The sequence below is a fragment of the Dendrobates tinctorius genome, unplaced genomic scaffold, assembly GCF_039654945.1.
Source record: "Dendrobates tinctorius isolate UK_male_01 unplaced genomic scaffold, ASM3965494v1 ptg000015l, whole genome shotgun sequence".
In the NCBI taxonomy this organism is placed as follows: domain Eukaryota; kingdom Metazoa; phylum Chordata; class Amphibia; order Anura; family Dendrobatidae; genus Dendrobates; species Dendrobates tinctorius.
This window is the reverse complement of record NW_027361683.1, coordinates 34,890,835-34,909,430: the sequence shown is the minus strand read 5'-3', so window position 1 is coordinate 34,909,430 and position 18,596 is coordinate 34,890,835. Positions and strand designations below refer to the sequence as shown.

Below are 18,596 nucleotides of genomic sequence, written 5' to 3'. Positions count from 1 at the left end.
CTAAAGAAGCTGGCTGTTCACAGACTGCTGTATCCAAGCATATTAATGGAAAGTTGAGTGGAAGGAAAACATTTGGTAGAAAAAGGTGCACAAGCAACCGGAATAACCACAGCCTTGAAAGGATTTTTAAGAAAAGGCCATTCAAAAATTTGGAGGAGATTCACAAGAAGTGGACTGCTGCTGGAGTCATTGCTTCAAGAGCCACTACACATAGACGTATCCAGGACATGGGCTACAAGTATCGCATCCCTTGTGTCAAGCCACTCATGACCAATAGACAATGCCAGAAGCGTCTTAACCTGGGCCAAGGAGAAAAAGAACTGAACTGGTGCTCAATGGTCCAAGGTATTGTTTTTAGATAAAAGTAAATTTTGCATTTCATTTGGAAATCAAGGTCCCAGAGTCTGGATGAAGAGTGGAGAGGCCACATTCCAAGCTGCTTGAGGTCTAGTGTGAAGTTTTCACAATCAGTGATGGTTTGACAAGGCATGTCGTCTGCTAGTGTAGGTCCATTGTGTTTTATCAAGACCAAAATCAGTGCAGCAGTCTACCAGGAAATTTTACAGCACTTCATGCTTCCCTCTGCCGACAAGCTTTTTGAAGATGGAAATTTCATTCTCCAGCAGGACTTAGTACTTTTGGCAATGTGGACAGGTCCTAATACCTGGTTTAAAAACAATAGTATCATTGTACTTGATTGGCCAGCAAACTCGCCTGACCTTAACCCCATAGAGAATCTATGGGTTATTGTCAAGAGGAAGATGAGACACCAGACCCAACAATGCAGATGAGCCACTGGCGTAGCGTGGGGGGGGCGGGGGGGGCGGTCCGCCCCAGGCGGCATGTGTGTGGGGGCGGCGCGGCAGCAGCAATTCCACCCTGCAGTTCAGTGCAGCGGCGGGCAGGGAGCGATGCGATCACGGCAGCTCCGCTGCCTGCAAGAGTGAATAGCAGGAGCGGAGCGGCAATGGTCCGTCCTGCTTCCTGCCCGGAGGCCGCGCTTCCTGTTTCACACAGAGGAGCGCCGCTGAGTGACGTCATCATTCAGCGGCCGCTGCTGTGTGAGGGAGGAAGCGCGGGCGATGCTGCGGACAGGTGAGAGGAGAGAGGTGGTGTCTTGTGTGTATGTATGTATGTATGTCTGTGTGTGTGTGTGTGTCTGTGTGTATGATGGAGCAGGCAATGATGGGAGTGATGGTCTAGAAGGCAATGATGGGGTGATGGAGCAGACAATGATGGGGTGATGGAGCAGGCAATGATGGGGTGATGGAGCAGGCAATGATGGGGTGATGGAGCAGGCAATGATGGGGTGATGGAGCTGGCAATGATGGGGTGATGGAGCAGGCAGTGATGGAGCAGGCAGTGATGGGGTGATGGAGCAGGCAATGATGGGGGTGATGGAGCAGGCAATGATGGGGTGATGGAGCAGGCAATGATGGGGTGATGGAGCAGGCAATGAGGGGAGTGATGGAGCAGACAATGATGGGGTGATGGAGCAGGCAATTATGGGGTGATGGAGCAGACAATGATGGGGGTGATGGAGCAGACAATGATGGGGGTGATGGAGCAGGCAGTGATGGGGTGATGGAGCAGGCAATGAGGGGAGTGATGGGGGTGATGGAGCAGGCAGTGATGGGGTGATGGAGCAGGCAATGATGGGGTGATGAAGCAGGCAATGAGGGGAGTGATGGGGGTGATGGAGCAGGCAATGATGGAGGTGATGGAGCAGGCAATGATGGGGTGATGGAGCAGGCAATGAGGGGAGTGATGGGGGTGATGGAGCAGGCAGTGATGGGGTGATGGAGAAGGCAGTGATAGGGTGATGGAGCAGGCAATGATGGGGGTGATGGAGCAGGCAATGATGGGGTGATGGAGCAGGCAATGAGGGGAGTGATGGGGGTGATGGAGCAGGCAATGATGGGGGTGATGGAGCAGACAATTATGGGAGTGATGGAGCAGGCAGTGATGGGGTGATGGAGCAGACAATGATGGGAGTGATGGGGTGATGAAGCAGGCAGTGATGGGGTGATGGAGAAGGCAGTGATGGGGTGATGGAGCAGGCAATGATGGGGGTGATGAAGCAGGCAATGATGGGGTGATGGAGCAGACAATGATGGGAGTGATGGGGTGATGGAGCAGGCAATGATGGGAGTGATGGGGAGAAGGCACAGTGATGGGGTGATGGAGAAGGCAGTGATGGGGAGAAGACAATGATGGGGTGATGGTCGAGAGGGCAATGATGGGGTGGTGGGTGAGAATGCAATGATGGTGGTGGTGGAAAGGGCAATAAATGGGGGTGGTGGAGGAGGAGGAAATGATGGAGGTGGTGGAATGGGCAATGATGGGAGTGGTGGGGGAGAAAGCAAAGATAGTGGTGGAGAAGAAAATGATGGAGGTGGGGGAGAGGACAATAATGGGATGCGAGGGGAGGAGGACAATGAGGGGTGTGGGGGATTGGGATGGGAGGAAGGGGGACTTATAATGGCCTTAGGAACAGGGGGAGGTGGAGGAAGACATTATCGTTTATTATGTCTAACACAGTCCCTTAGTATATAGTGTACTCACTAATTCTGTATAACACCATCCTTAGTTACATAGTTTCCTCTTTTATTATGTATAACACCGCCCCTTATTACCTACCATCCTCTCTAGTTATATATGGTGCCGTCCCTTATTATATAGCTTCCTCTGCTGTTATGTATAGTGCTGTCTCTTACATAGTGTATTTTTGTTATTTTTGTTATTCACAGCGCCCTCTTTTATTACATGGTCCCCTCTCTTGTTAGATATAAAATGACTGCTGATCGAGGAGCCGGTGACCAGACGACCAGTCCATCAGCTCCTCCATTAGAAAGGAAGCTTTCCCATGCTCCATCAGCCATCATTGCATTATACAGCTAACAAGACAGGACGGTATGTAATAAAAAACAGGGCTCTATATAATCCAATATGTAAGGGACAGAACTGTACATAACAAGAGAAGGCACTGTGTATGGGACAGCAATATACATAATAAAGGAGACTATGTAATATATACCTGTATGTGTGTGTGTGGCTATATAATATCAATAATCTATCTATCTATATATATATATATACACACACACACACGTAGCTTTGACGCCATAAAAGGAGGGGGGCCCGGACACATTTCTTGCACAGGGACCCCAAGCTGTCAGTGTCCGCCCCCTGTCCGCCAAAATAATTTGTACTTTCTGGTTTTTTTTCTGTCACATTATTAAAAATTATTATTAAAAAAAGCCATTAGGTCTTCATCCAGCATCATCAAGCTAATACATACATATATATAGAGAACTGCAAGAAGTTGAAAGTCTAGAAATTTAGAAATAATAGCAGAGTTAGTAGCAGACTAAAAATTAGATCTTTGAGTGTAGTGTGGGCTCTTCGGATGCTTCCGAATTATCAACGACCAAAGGGGCGGCAAATTTTTCGACCGCCCCGGGCGCCACAAACAGTTGCTACGCCACTGAGATGAGCTGAAGGCTGCTATCAAAGCAACCTGGGCTTCCATAACACCTCAGCAGTGCCACAGGCTGATCGCCTCCATGCCAGGCCGCATTGATGCAGTAATTGATGCAAAAGGAGCCACAACCAAGTATTGAGTGCATTTACTGAACATACATTTCAGTAGGTCAACATTTCTTATATTAAAATCATTTTTCAAGCTGGTGTTATAAAGTATTCTAATTTACTGAGATAATGACTTTTGGGTTTTCATTGGCTGTAAGCCATAATCATCAATATTAACAGAAATAAACAATTGGAATAGATCACTGTTTGTAATGACTCTATATACGAGTTTCACTTTTTGTATTGAAGAACTGAAATTAACTTGTTTATTATGTTCTAATTTTGTGAGAAGCACCTGTATTTTTGCATTACTTTATTCTGAGAGCTATAACTTTTTTATTTTTCCGGTGATGGAGCTATATGGCAGCTTTTTTTTTTTGCGGGACAAGATGACGTTTTCAGCGGTACCATTTTTATTTACATCTGTCTTTTTGATCGTGTTTTATTGTACTTTTTGTTGGCGATATGATAATAAAGCATTTTTTTTGCTTCGTTTTTAATTTTTTTTATGGTGTTTACTTAAGGGGTTAACCCCTTCATGACAAGCCTATTTTGACGTTAATGACCAGGCCATTTTTTGCAATTCTGACCAGTGTCCCTTTATGAGGTAATAACTCAGGAACGCTTCAACGGATCCTAGCGATTCTGAGATTGTTTTTTCCTGACATATTGGGCTTCATGTTAGTGGTAAATTTAGGTTGATAATTTTTGCGTTTATTTGTCAAAAAATCAGTAATTTGGCGAAAATTTAGGAAATTTTGCAATTTTCAAACTTTGAATTTTTATTCTGTTAAACCAGAGAGTTATGTGACACAAAATAGTTACTAAATAACATTTCCCACATGTCTACTTTACATCAGCACAATTTTGGAAACAAAATTTTTTTTGTTACGAAGTTATAAGGGTTAAAAGTTGACCAGCGATTTCTCATTTTTACAATAAAATTTACAAAACCATTTTTTTAGGGACCACCTCACATTTGAAGTCACTTTGAGGGGTCTATATGGCAGAAAATACCCAAAAGTTACACCATTCTAAAAACTGCACCCCTCAAGCTACTCAAAACTACATTCAAGAAGATTATTAACCCTTCAGGTGTTTCACAGGAACTAAAGAAATGTGGAAAGAAAAAATGGACATTTTAATTTTTCCAACAAAAATTTTCTTTTAGCATCAATTTTTTCATTTTCACATGGGCAACAGGATAAAATGGATCCTAAAATTTGTTGGGCTATTTCTCCTGAGTTCAACGATACCTCATATGTGGTCATAAACCACTGTTTGGGCGCACGGCAGGGCTCAGAAGGGAAGGAGCGCCATTTGACTTTTTGAATGGAAAATATGCTGGAATATTTAGCGGTTGCCATGTCGAGTTTGGAGAGCCCCTGTGTGCATAAACATTGGAGCTCCTCCACAAGTGACCCCATTTTGGAAACTAGACCCCCCAAGGAACTTATCTAGATGCATAGTGATCACTTTGAACCCCCAGGTACTTCACAAATTGATCTGTAAAAAAAATACTTTTTTTTCACAAATTTTCTTTTAGCCTGTTTTTTCATTTTCACATGGGCAACAGGATAAAATGCACAACATAAAGAAGGATTTTTCCAGCGTCTCCAGGAGATAAAATAATAATTGCTTTATTGAGAATATAAAATCTTCATACCATCAGGTAAAAAAATGACATAAAGAGGCGTATGGAGGGGAGCAATTTCCTACGCGTTTCACCCTAAGAGGGCTTAATCGGAATGATTAAGCCCTCTTAGGGTGAAACGCGTAGGAAATTGCTCCCCTCCATACGCCTCTTTATGTCATTTTTTTACCTGATGGTATGAAGATTTTATATTCTCAATAAAGCAATTATTATTTTATCTCCTGGAGACGCTGGAAAAATCCTTCTTTATGTTGTGCATGCACTATACACCCGGGTCAGGGTGTTTCCGTGCGTCGGAGGTGTGATCAGGAGTGAAGAGGGGTGAGCTGAATACTTCTTGTTTGAACAGGATAAAATAGATCCTAAAATTTGTTGAGCAATTTCTCCTGAGTGCACAGATACCTCATATGTGGTCATAAACCACTGTTTGGGTGCACGGTAGGGCCCGGAAGGCAAGGAGCACCATTTGACTTTTTGAATGGAAAATTAGCTCCAATCGCTATCGGACACCATGTCGCGTTTGGAGAACCCCTGTGCACCTAAACATTGGAGCTCCCACACAAATGACCCCATTTTGGAAACTAGACCCCCTAAGGAATTTATCTAGATGTGTGGTGAGCACTTTGAACCCCCAAGTGCTTCACAAAAGTTTATAACACAGAGCAGTGAAAATAAAAAATAATTTTTTTTCCTCAAAAATGATTTTTAGCACACTATTTTTAATTTTCACAAGGCTAACAGGAGAAATTGGACCACAAATCTTGTTGTCCAGTTTGTCCTGAGTACGCTGGTACCCCATATGTGGGGGGGAACCACTGTTTGGGCACACAGCAGGGCTCAGAAGGGAAGGAGCGCCATTTGACTTTTTGAAATGCAAATTACTTCTAATCGTTAGCGGACACCATATCGTGTTTGGAGAGCCCCTCTGTGCATAAACATTGGAGCTCCCCACAAATGACCCCATTTTGGAAACTAGACCCCCTAAGGAACTTATCTAGATGTGTAGTGAGCACCTTGAACCCCCAAGTGCTTCACAAAAGTTTGTAACGCAGAGCCGTGAAAATAAAAAAAAAAATTTTTTCCCTCAAAAAATTTTTTTAGTGCGCAATTTTTTATTTTCACAAGCGTACCAGGATAAATTAGACCCCAAAATTTGTTGTCCAGTTTGTCCTGAGTACGCTGGTACCCCACATGTGGGGGGGAACCACTGTTTGGGCACATGTCGGGGCTCAGAAGGGAAGTAGTGACATTTTGAAATGCTGACTTTGATGGAATGGTCTGCAGGCATCATGTTGCATTTGCAGAGCCCCTGATGTACCTAAACTGTGGAACCCCCCACAAGTGACCCCATTTTGGAGACTAGACCCCCCCCAAGGAACTTATCTAGATGTGTGGTGAGCACCTTGAACCCCCAAGCGCTTCACAGAAGTTTAAAACGCAGAGCCGTGAAAATAAAAAATATTTTTTTTTCCTAAAAAAAAAATGATTTTTAGCCAGCAATTTTTTTTTTCACAGGGGCAGCAGGATAAATTGGACCCCAAAAGTTGTTGTCCTGTTTGTCCTGAGTACGCTGATACCTCATATGTGGGTGGGGACCACTGTTTGGGTACACGTCGGGGCTCGGAAGGGAAGTAGTGACATTATGAAATGCTGACTTTGATGGAATGGTCTGCGGGCATCATGTTACATTTGCAGAACCCCTGATGTACCTAAACTGTGGACCCCCCCCACAAGTGACCCCATTTTGGAAACTAGACCCCCAAGGAACTTATCTAGATATGTGGTGAGCACCTTGAACCCCCAAGTGCGTCACAGAAGTTTATAACACAGAGACGTGAAAATAAAAAATATTTTTTTTCCTCAAAAAAAAAATGATTTTTAGCCAGCAATTTTTTTTTTCACAAGGGTAGCAGGATAAATTGGACCTCAAAAGTTGTTGTACAGTTTGTCCTGAGTACGCTGGTGCCCCATATATGGGGGGGACTATTGTTTGGGCACACATAAGGGCTCGGAATGGAAGTAGTGGCGTTTTGAAATGCAGACTTTGATGGAATGGTCTGCGGTCGTCGTTACGTTTGCAGAGCCCCTGATGTGCCTAAACAATAGAAACCCCCCACAAGTGACCCCATTTTGGAAACTAGACCTCCCAAGTAACTTATCTAGATGCCTGGTGAGCACTTTGGACCCCCAATTGCTTCACAGAAGTTTATAACGCAGAGACGTGAAAATAAAAATAAAAAAATTTTCCACAAAAATATTTTTTTAGCCCCCAATTTTTTATTTTCCCAAGGGTACCAGGAGAAATTAGACCCCCAAAGTTGTTGTGCAATTTTTCCTGAGTACGCTGATACCCCATATGTTGGGGTAAACCACTGTTTGGGCACACGTCAGGGCTTGGAAGGGAGGAAACGCCGTTTAACTTTTTGAACGCAAAATTGGCTGGAATCAATGGTTGCACCATGTCGCGTTTGGAGACCCCCTGATGTGCCTAAACAGTGGAAACCCCTCAATTCTAACTCCAGCCCTAACCGCAACACACCCTTAACCACAGCCCTAACCCCAACACATCCCTAATCCCAACCCTAACCATAACCCTAACCCCAACATACCCCTAACCCTATCTGTAACCCTAATCCCAACCCTATCCATAACCCTAACCACAAGTCTAACCCTAATTCTAACCCTAACCCTCTTTCCAACCCTAACCCTCTTTCCAACCCTAACCCTAATGGAAAAATAAAAATATTTTCTTTATTTTATTAGTTGTGCCTACCTATGGGGGGTGATAATCGGGGGGTTTATTTACTTTTTCTTTCATTTTGATCACTGTGAGAGTGATCAAACTGAAAGAATGGAATCTGCAGCCGGCAGATTCGGGCGGGCGCACTGCGCATGCGCCCGCTATTTTCCAAGATGGCGGCGCCCATCATCTGGACCCGAGAGACACCGGGAGGGACGGGGGGACTCAGGAGGTACCGGTGGGGGTGAGGGGGGGATCGGAGGCTGGCGGGGAGCAGAGGGAATGGGAGGGGGGCAGATGATGACAGCGGCGGCAGATCGCCGCTGTCACTCAGTTGCGGGGGGGCGAGCGCCGGTAAGGGGGGGGTGGAATCGGTGTCTCCAGCCATGTCCGATGCTACAGCAGCGTCGGACATGGCTGGATTGTAATATTTCATCAATTTTCATTGATGAAATATTACTATCGCTCTGATTGGCTGTTTCACTTTTAACAGCCAATCAGAGCGATCGTAGCCACGTGGGGGCGAAGCCACGCCCCCTGTGGTGAATTACAAAGCCCCCTGTATCTGCGGGTCGGGTGACCTTTCAGTGACCCCGGTCACCTGACCCGCAGGGAGGCTTTAAAGTCATGACGCCACATAGGCGTCACTGGTCAGATTTGTACCAGGTTTCATGACGCCTATGTGGCGTCATTGGTCGTGAAGGGGTTAACTAGTGGGATAGTTTTATAGAGCTGGTCGGCGACACCAAATATATGTACTTTTATTTACATAAATGTATTTATTGGAAAAATATTTATTTTTTCTTTAGAGATTTTTAAAAATATTTTTACATATTCTAATTTTTTTTTTTAACTTTAAATTTTTTTTTTTTTTTTTTTTAAACTTTTTTACTATATAACATCAGACTGCTGATCTGACGCTCTGCACTGCAGAATATCAGATCAGGATCTGACAGGCAGGGAAGGAGGCATGCCGGTGCCTGCTCTCAGCAGGCGCTCACAAGCCACCTTATGTGATGGACCGGAAGGACCCCGTGGCCATCTTGGTGCTAGGTGTCTTCATGGAGACATCAGATCAATGCGATCGCATCACATTCAGCTGATGGAAGCGCGCAGGGAGCCCCTCTATGCCGCTGTCACTACTGACAGTAGCATCAGAGGGGTTAAATGCCCGTAATAGGTGCTAGCACCGATCGTGGGCGTTGCTGCGGGGTGTCAGCTGTCACAGCTGACACCCGATCGCCACGGCACTCAGCTTGAGGCCGCACGACCGGTGCACCGTACTAGTACTGCTGTTTGCATGAACGCACCTCCCGCAGAGCAGTACTAGTACTGCGCATGTCGTGAAGGGGTTAAAGTTTATGGTACTGATTAAGAATGACTTCAGTTTTGCCAGATTGGCTCTAGTTTCTGAGATATTTAATCATTACAGTAGAATTCTGGCTTCAGAAAGTCACTTTTATAGCATTGTAAGCCTACAAATTGAAGTTCAAAATAATTTTATGGCACATTGAATTACTAGAAAAGACTGTTAAAGAGTCAAAAGATCAAAAGCTAGTGCATTTGTTGCGAATGCTTTATATTCATGGATGAATTATCTCAAAAACTAGAACCTATTCAACAAAAGTAATGAGATTTTTGAACTCTGCACCAGCAAAATGCTCTAAATCCATAAAAAAAAATTTGACACCTGAAAAAAAAATCTTATTTTTTTTTGTAGACCTGTTATCTGTAGGGGATGCCTCATAAAGACATCAGATACAACTACAGGACGTCTAGTCCAGTCACCCCATTGTTTTCCAAATGTAGTATTTGGATCTCTCATTATATACCGTATATACTCGTGTATAAGCCGAGATTTTCAGCCCATTTTTGGGGGGCTAAAAGTCCCCCTCTCGGCTTATACACGAGTCATATACCTGGAGGTTGGCTGGGGAGGGGGAACGGGGGTGTCACAGATGATACTTACCCCCCCGGCGCGGTTTCTGCAGCCCCCCCGCTTCTCCATGGTCTCCCTTCCTGCCTTCAGTGGTCACGTGGTACATATTCATGAGTGCAATGAGTGGTACCACGTGACCGCTGAAGGCATGAAGGGAGACCGTGGAGAAGCGGGCCTGCAGAGACCGTGCCAGGAGAGGGTAAGTATAGCGATATTCACCTGTCCCCCGGTCCATCGCTGCTTACCGCTGTCTGCTGTGTCCTGTGTCAGTGACGTTTAGCCAGCAGAAGGCGCGGTGACGTGGTTATTGCGCGCCGTGCCCTTTGCTGCCTGAACGTCACTGACAGACGACGTGGCAGACAGCGGTGAGCAGCGATGGACCGGGGGACAGGTGAATATCTCAGGTGCCAGGTCCTAAGCAGGAGAGGTGAGTATGGCATTTTTTTTGCAGCAGCATATGGAGGCATAATATATGGAGCATCTTATGGGGGCAGCATTTGGGGAAATATTCTATGGAGCAGCATATGAGGGCATATTCTATGGGGCAGCATATGGGGGCATCTTCTATGGAGCAGCATATGGGGATAATCTATGGAGCATCTTATGGGGGCATAATATATGGAGAATCATATGGGGGCATAGTCTATGGAGCAGCATGTGGGGGCATAGTCTATGGAGCAGCATGTGGGGGCATATTCTATGAGGCTGCATGTGGGGGCATATTCTATGGGACAGCATATGGGGGCATATTCTATGGGACAGCATATGGGGGCATATTCTATGGGACAGCATATGGGGGCATACTCTATGGGACAGCATATGGGGGCATATTCTATGGAGCAGCATATGGGGGCATGTTCTATGGAGCAGCATATGTGGGCATATTCTATGGGGCAGCATATAGGGGCAGCATATGGGGGCATAATCTATGGAGCAGCATATCGGGGCATATTCTATGGAGCATCATATCGGGGCATATTCTATGGAGCAGCATATCGGGGCATATTCTATGGAGCAGCATATCGGGGCATATTCTATGGAGCAGCATATCGGGGCATATTCTATGGAGCAGCATATCGGGGCATATTCTATGGAGCAGCATATGGGGCATAATCTGTGGAGCATTTTATGGGGCATAATCTATGGAGCATCTTATGGGGGCATAATCTATGGAGCATCTTATGGGGGCATAATCTATGGAGCATCTTATGGGGGCATAATCTATGGAGCATATTATGGGGGAATAATCTATGGAGCATCTTATGGGGGCATTATTAACCTTTGTGCAGGTCCATCATGAACTGTATGGAGCATTATATGGGGCTCCTGATTCAATATGGATATTCAGAAACATTTAACCTACTGATGTCTCAATTAATTTTAGTTTTATTGGCATCTATTTTTAGTTTTAAAATTTACCAGTAGCTGCTGCATTTTCCACCCTAGGCTTATACACGAGTCAATTAGTTTTCCCAGTTTTTTTGTGGCAAAATTAGGGGGGTCGGCTTATACACGGATTGGCTTATACACGAGTATATACGGTACCTTCTTTTCCATTACATTTGAATAGTATTTTTCTGACATTAAATTACCTCTTGTATCGAGGTAGAACTATGTGCCAGTCGATGTCTAGCAATAGTCTTCCTTGTTTTGGTAAAAGATTTTGGCTATTGTTAGTTGTACTGGGGTGATCCCTCCAATATTCCCTACACAACCTAATAGACAAGATTTAGAGTTTAAGGGAACTTGAATATTATAAACCTCTTTAATTAGACCGGCTACATTTTCCCATAGTCCAGCTAAATGAAAACTTGACCAAAACGTATGAACCAAGTCGACTCCCTGTTCCCTGCACCATGGAAATCATCTTCTGTTCTTAGACCCATCTTGCGTAGTACTTTTGAAGATCTATAGACTCTTATGTAGAAGAAACAGTTGAGATCTTCTTTGGGTCACATTAGTCGACACCTTTCTTGGCGACTCCAAGATATCCTCCCACTCGTTTGGTCAATTTATTTCTGGCTAACCACCTTGCAGTATACTTAACCCCTTCTTGACATATGACTTGCATGTACGTCATATGACATGTTCTTGCAATTAATGCGGGCTTGCATGCCAAGCCCACGTTTTTCCCGTCAGGTGATGTTTAATTTAATCAGCCATCATGTGCCTTTAACAGCTGTGAGTGGCACAGCATGTAACACACTGGCAGGAGGGGAGCGCCAGTCCATGTGCCCACCAACGTGCCTGTGGCTTCAGCACTTCTAAATATAGGACAAGCGATCGGACAATCGCAGCTTCAAGTCCCCTAATGCGACTATTAAATAGAGTAAAAAGTAAAAAAAAAGTTTTTAAAAATAAAAAAAGCCCACAAATTCAAATCGCCTCCCTTTTGCCCCATTAAAAATAAAGCAATAACAGTAAAAAATACACATTTCGTATTCCTGCATTCATAAAAGTACTATCTATCAAAATATAAAGTAAAGTAATCCAATAGGTAAACAGAGTATAAAAAAAGACCCTAGAATTCCATTTTTTTGTCCGTCGCAACATTACATTAAAATGCTATCAAACACTGTATCTAACCAAGGTTAGTTTTATTGAATAGTTAACATGGTACATAAAAAAAAAAAAAACACTGCGAATATAGCTGAACAGGTAGAGGAGGAAATGCTGCAGCAAATTAAAAAGGCAGCAAATAATAATTGGGTCTTTTTTGTTGAGGATTTTAACTGTCCAGACATTCAATGGATTGTAAAGGAGAAAGTTTATGGATTAAACGTGCGCTGCTCGACAGATCACTCCTTCCAGATTATGTTAATTGTACTTTTATTTCCCAACGCGTTTCGAAGTTTACACTTTTTCAGGGGATGACAGGTACCTGTCATCCCCTGAAGAAGTAGTGTAAACTTCGAAACGCGTTGGGAAATAAAAGTACAATTAACATAATCTGGAAGGAGTGATCTGTCGAGCAGCGCACGTTTAATCCATAAACTTTCTCCTTTACAATCTGATGATTCGTGGTCACGGAGTGGCCCTTTGGATGTGCAGCAGCCTGACCTTCCGTTCCTATATGTCTGAAACTCTCCTACATAAGGTGAGTATAATGATTTGACTTTATATCAATCTTTACTCGGGTAAGACCCTATTGCGCTTTTTTCCTTTCAGCTGTCTGACCAGACATTCAATGGGACATAGAATCTTCTGGTTGCACTAAAAGCTGCAAGTTCTTATGACAATTCAGGACAATTACCTCTCTCAACTTTGTAAGATACCAAAATCTGACCTTGACCTAACAATTTTCCAAAACAATTTGGATAAGATGTCTGAATGGAAAAACACTTGGCAAATGAGGTTTAATGTAAATAAATGTAAATTAATGAACCTAAGGACTGAGTAATCCTATTACTGCATGTACATTAAATGGGAGCATAATGGGATTACAGAGCAGAAGGACTTGGGTATTCTGGTTACAAGTAAGCTGAGCATCAGTACTCAATGTCAAGCTGCAGCCGCAAAAGCAAACAAGATTTTAAGGTGTTTAAAAAGAGTGAAAATCCTGCCATTCAAATTTAAAATGTATTGTTACCCCTTTTTAAATTACTTGTGAGGCCACATCTAGAATGTGGAATGCAGTTTTGGGCTCCACATTTAAAAATAAAATAAAATCAGAAATTAGTGTCAGATCAAAGGCAGGCAACTAGATTTTTACAAGGGATGGAAGGCTTCTCATATGATGAGAGGTTGGAAAAGTTGGGCTTGTTTAGCTTAGAAAAGAGATGCCTCAGAGGGGATCACATTTATACGTATAAATATGTGTGTGGTCAGTACAAAGGACTGGAACATGGCATATTCCTTCCAAAGACCATGCTAAGGACCAGGGGGCACTCATTACAGTTGAACAAAAGGCGACTTTGACAGCTAAACAGGAAAGGATTCTTAACGGTTAGATCAGTCAGAGTATGGAATGCCCGACCACAAGAGGTAGTAATGGCAGACACTATAACCGCTTTTAAAAAAAGGGCTGGATGATTTTCTCAATACACATAACATTGCAGGTTATAGTTAAATTAGTGACAAAATGAACAGTTGGCGGAGAAAGGTTGAACTTGATGGACCTGGGTCTTTTATTCAACCTATGTAGCTATTTTTTTGGACTTGGATTTTTTTTCCTGCTTTCTAGTGCATCACATGATACATTGAGTGATGTCATTCAAAAGTACAACATGTCCTATGGAAAACAAGACCAGCCATGTGGACTGAAACATAAAATAGTTATGGCTCTTGGAATAAGGGGAGGAAAAACTGAAGCTGAAAAAATGGAAACTGTCCACGACGTGAAGGTGTTAAAAGGGTTGTCCAATCTCTGACATATATGGTATATTCAAAAGATATGGCAAAGATGTCTAATAGATTTGGTCTTCAGTAGGATCTGCACCAATCAGACATTTATGGCTTATACTGTATCCAAGATGAGACAATCCCTTTAAGACTTGTCTGTTTATACTACATTTGTACTGGTTATGTTGACCATGAATGTAACTTTAGTTTTTTTTGTTTGCAGGCGACATGGTTCTCCAACACAAAGACTCATTGATTCATGCTTTTCTGAGAGGTTGCCGGGACCCAGACAAATCGATAAGGGCTAGCAGCCTTTCCAACCTGGGCGAATTGTGCAAGCAGCTGCAATTTTCCCTGGGTCCTGTTATTCATGAAGTAAATAACATTCTTCAAAAAGAATTTAAGTGAAACTGCACTTTTCTACCACTTTTGGCTTATCATAGACTTGTCTAAAATACCGTAACAGCAATCTGGGTGGTGTATGCGGTTAAGCTCACGGATAGCTAAAATGAAGAGCAGAAACGCTCAGCATGTCTCTGCCATGTCAAAAGTTGTGTGAAGTTGCTTGGAATGGCTGGAATTGCAGTTCAGCTTCTTACACTAAAACGGGGTTGAATTACAGTATCAGACTAAGACTATTGACCTGGTTGGTGGTGTTTCTGGGTTAAAAAAAAACAAAAACCCAAATCCAACGTTTTAAGTTCTAGACAGCCCTATAACAAACACCAGCACCTACAAATGGTTGTTTCATTTTTTTCTTATAAGGTGACCTTCTGTTTATCAGCTGTGGTTCACACTGACCCAGAGGCCGAAGTAAGAAGAGCAGCTATCCATGTGATTGTCCTACTGCTTAGAGGTCTCAGCGAGCGGGCAACAGAGGTAAATGTCATACAGTACATTAATGTTTTTAAGGGGTTGTTCCAAGTTTGGAAGTTACCCTTTATCCATAGGATAGGTGATTATTTCCTGACCACTGAGACCCCCACTTCCTCCAAGAACCATGTGAATGGAGCGGTGATCAATCACGTGGATCTTCGCTTTGCACATTCTTTCTGACTGTCAAAGGTATCGGTGCACAGGGTTTTGCTGCTCTTCAGCAGTCCCATTAAGAAAGAATCCTGCACAAGAATGTCTGTGTTGACGGGTTCCTGCCATTATCTGTAGGGGCATTGGAATAGAAGTTGGCAGCCACATTTTCTGATCAGTTGTCATAGTAGCACAGCAGGTCGCAGCGGCATCAGGGCTAAAGCTTCTGCTTCGTTCCATAACAGCAACTATAATCTGTTCCACATGGATTAACACGTCTATTCTGGGTGCGTTGTAGTAATCAAATAGCACAACAAATAAAATCCTTATTACACTGCAAGAAGATCAATTCAATCCATAGACACTAGCTGCCTGCTTGTCATGGATTGCTGTTATCTGTGCGCCCTGATCTCACATCATTGCTTTTTCATATATACACAAACATATTAGTCAGAAAAACACCTTCAAAAGGAGGTACCACTCCGTATCCTAAATAGACTACCATGCCTTCGCGAATAGAATGAAGAGCAAAGGAGTGTATATTTCAAAATTACATTTATTAATCATAAATTTACAAAACACAACAAAAATGCCTCATGTCCAAAAAAGACTAAAAACACACCACTGCTCAATTAACATATACAGAGAATGCTATCACAGACACAATATTGTACCTTAAATAATCACTACTCTCATTAGAGAAAATCTCCATTCATATTCCAAGTGAAGCCCTCAACCATGATTGATTATCAGATATCATTTATCCATTAACAAAGGACTTCACTTAAAATTAATAAGGTGTCTCTGTGCGTGATTAGTAAATAGCAAATATCCTCATCTATTCCTATATCATACTCACAATACATAAGGTGTCTCTGTGCCTGTGAGTAATTGGTAGATACCCAATGTCTTCATCTATTCCTATATCATACTCACAATAAGAGTTACTGTGGAAGCAAGCCTCAACAAATCCATAAAAAGGTTTTGCACTATATGTAACTTTTTGCATAAGTGCTTCAGTGCATCAAAAACCTTTAGAAAAGGCTAGCAATAGAAGTCATAAGGAACACATGAAAGCAATCATTACCTTGTAGGTGAGCAGGGGAATGCTGCGTCTATCACCTCAACGCGCGTTTGCTCTCTTAAAGCTGTTCACTTGTCATTAGTGACTCTTATTTTCTTGTTTTTTCCATCAGGTGCTGCATGATGTTCTTCTGGAGCTTTACCGCTTGTTGAAATATATAATGCAGTGTGAGAAGGACTCAGTTTCTGTACTTCATGCCCAGCTGGGACTGGAGGAATTGGATGGCATCATGAGAGCTTTCCTCTTTCCTCCTCAGAAACTGGAGAAGAAAATTGTGGTTTTGCCATAAAACATTTATACATCATTCAAGCACTTGGAAATGCTATAAAGAGCTTTATAAGGAACCAATCTCTGATCTTATTGCACTACTAGAGAATGATTTAATGTCATGACATAACAATGTCTATGGCTGTGTTCACATCATGCAAATGTAGGCATCGGCCATCATTACCCAGTGGAGGCCAAATGAGTCACCTTTATCTAGCATTGTAACTAATAACTGACAAATTCCACTTTTGGCTATAATATGCAGAGATCTATACTTGAGACATATGTTATGGAATCTCTGATGTATACACATATAAATGAATAGAGCATAAGAACTGTAAAGTGGCATGCATTCAGACGTGGAACTGGACCTAAGCACCTCAAGGTCGCCTACATTTAAGCTTAGAACTGAGCCTAAGAACTGCAAGGTGACATTCAAGCAAAAAACTGCAAGCTGACATACATTAAGGCTTATAATGGCTGTATAAGGAGGGAATTATGAATGTTTCAGATGCAAAGAACTCTACTGTGTACATGTTGAAAATTTGCAGTGAGGAATACAATTGTTCTCTTAACTTCTCGAGAAGGTGAGGATTGATGTTCACTGCTCACTGTCCCCATATGATTGTAATCAGGCAGCGTCTAATGATAGACCTTTCAATTAATAATTTTGGGATTCACTCGCCGTTTAAATGTCACTGGATCCGGTACAGTTTTGTACAAATGTCTGTAATGGAAAACTACTATTCTTTTTGAGCAATAAGAAGAAAAATAAATTTAAATAATTTTCATTGATATGGCCCCTTCAGTAATAAAGAATAAGTCATTGTGGACTGTCAAGATTTTAATTTAACCAATGGGGCTGCTGACTTAAGATAGGCCGAATACTGATATCAGGTTAATTCAGGATAAAACCAGTCTATGGGGCCGATTCATGAAGTGACCGATTCAAACTGGTGTGAAAGCACCAAAAGTTGCTAAATATTTGTGCAACTTCCCGTTGCACAAAGGTATGAATATTCAAAGATCTTACGCCAGTTTTCTGGTGTAAAAGCTTTGATCAGTCATCCGCTATGTGTTTCGGCGTTTAACCAGTACTTTCCTCAAACTATATTACAATAACAAACAGCTGCATGTATGATAAGATAAGAAAAGGCATTTATGATATGGGGCTGAGTCAAAAGTCACAACACCACAGAATAAAAATGTAATGTTTATAAAACACGCTTGATTAGTTTTCAAAGTCAATGCATTTCGAAGTCACACAGGACCTCTTCCTCAGCACAAAACCTGCCGGATAACATGTCAAGCTTGGAACGTTTTATATGCGGTCTTTTTAAAAAAAAAAAAAAAATGACAGACACAAAGTGTGAAGGGTTAAACTAAAATCAAAGCTGAAGGCTTCATTTTTTGTGCTTGTAACAATCTTGTTGTTTACGAGATAAATTTTGTTAGCTGTAATGACTAGTTCACACCAGTATGAACAAAGGGGGTTGTTGTGTAGTGGCCTTGGCTCATGAAGTTCTGTAACTTTTTTCCATGTCACGTAGCTAAGGACATATTCTGATTTTCTTGCAATACTATTGGCTTATAAAGTAAATGTAATGAGATGCTATTGGTAGCTGTGTACTTTGTATAACTAAGCAGAATACTATAAAAGAGGTGACATAATAAATGGGGTTAGCGATCTGCCTTGATCCTCCCAAACAGAGACCCATCTCCGTCTGGTCATTCTCAGTTGCTAGCAACACCCTGTGGATTAATTTGAAAATCACTTGGTCAGCCGTGAAGGGTCACAGATCCTCCCCCAACAGCTGGCAGCCCAACGTGGGGTCCCCAAATAGGGACGCTTCTGCCCCTGGAGGACAACAAGACAAAGGACCCTTGGACCGGACACAGGCGCTGGAAAATTGGGACTGATCATCCCCCACGACAACCATGGTAAGTTGGCAGT

At 42.7% G+C, this 18,596-nt stretch overlaps 1 protein-coding gene across 2 annotated transcripts in view; it reads left to right on the top strand.

Moving 5' to 3' along the window:
• TANGO6 (transport and golgi organization 6 homolog) overlaps positions 1-18,353 on the top strand; it is a 116,127-nt gene extending 97,774 nt beyond the window's left edge. For both annotated transcript variants that reach the window (XM_073563446.1, XM_073563439.1), the window contains 3 exons: positions 14,489-14,640; positions 15,031-15,144; positions 16,488-18,353. In XM_073563446.1, coding sequence (XP_073419547.1) covers positions 14,489-14,640; positions 15,031-15,144; positions 16,488-16,664 — 443 coding nt within the window. In that variant the 3' untranslated portion in view covers positions 16,665-18,353. The remainder of the gene's footprint in view (positions 1-14,488; positions 14,641-15,030; positions 15,145-16,487) is intronic.
• Positions 18,354-18,596: the final 243 nt, after the last annotated feature.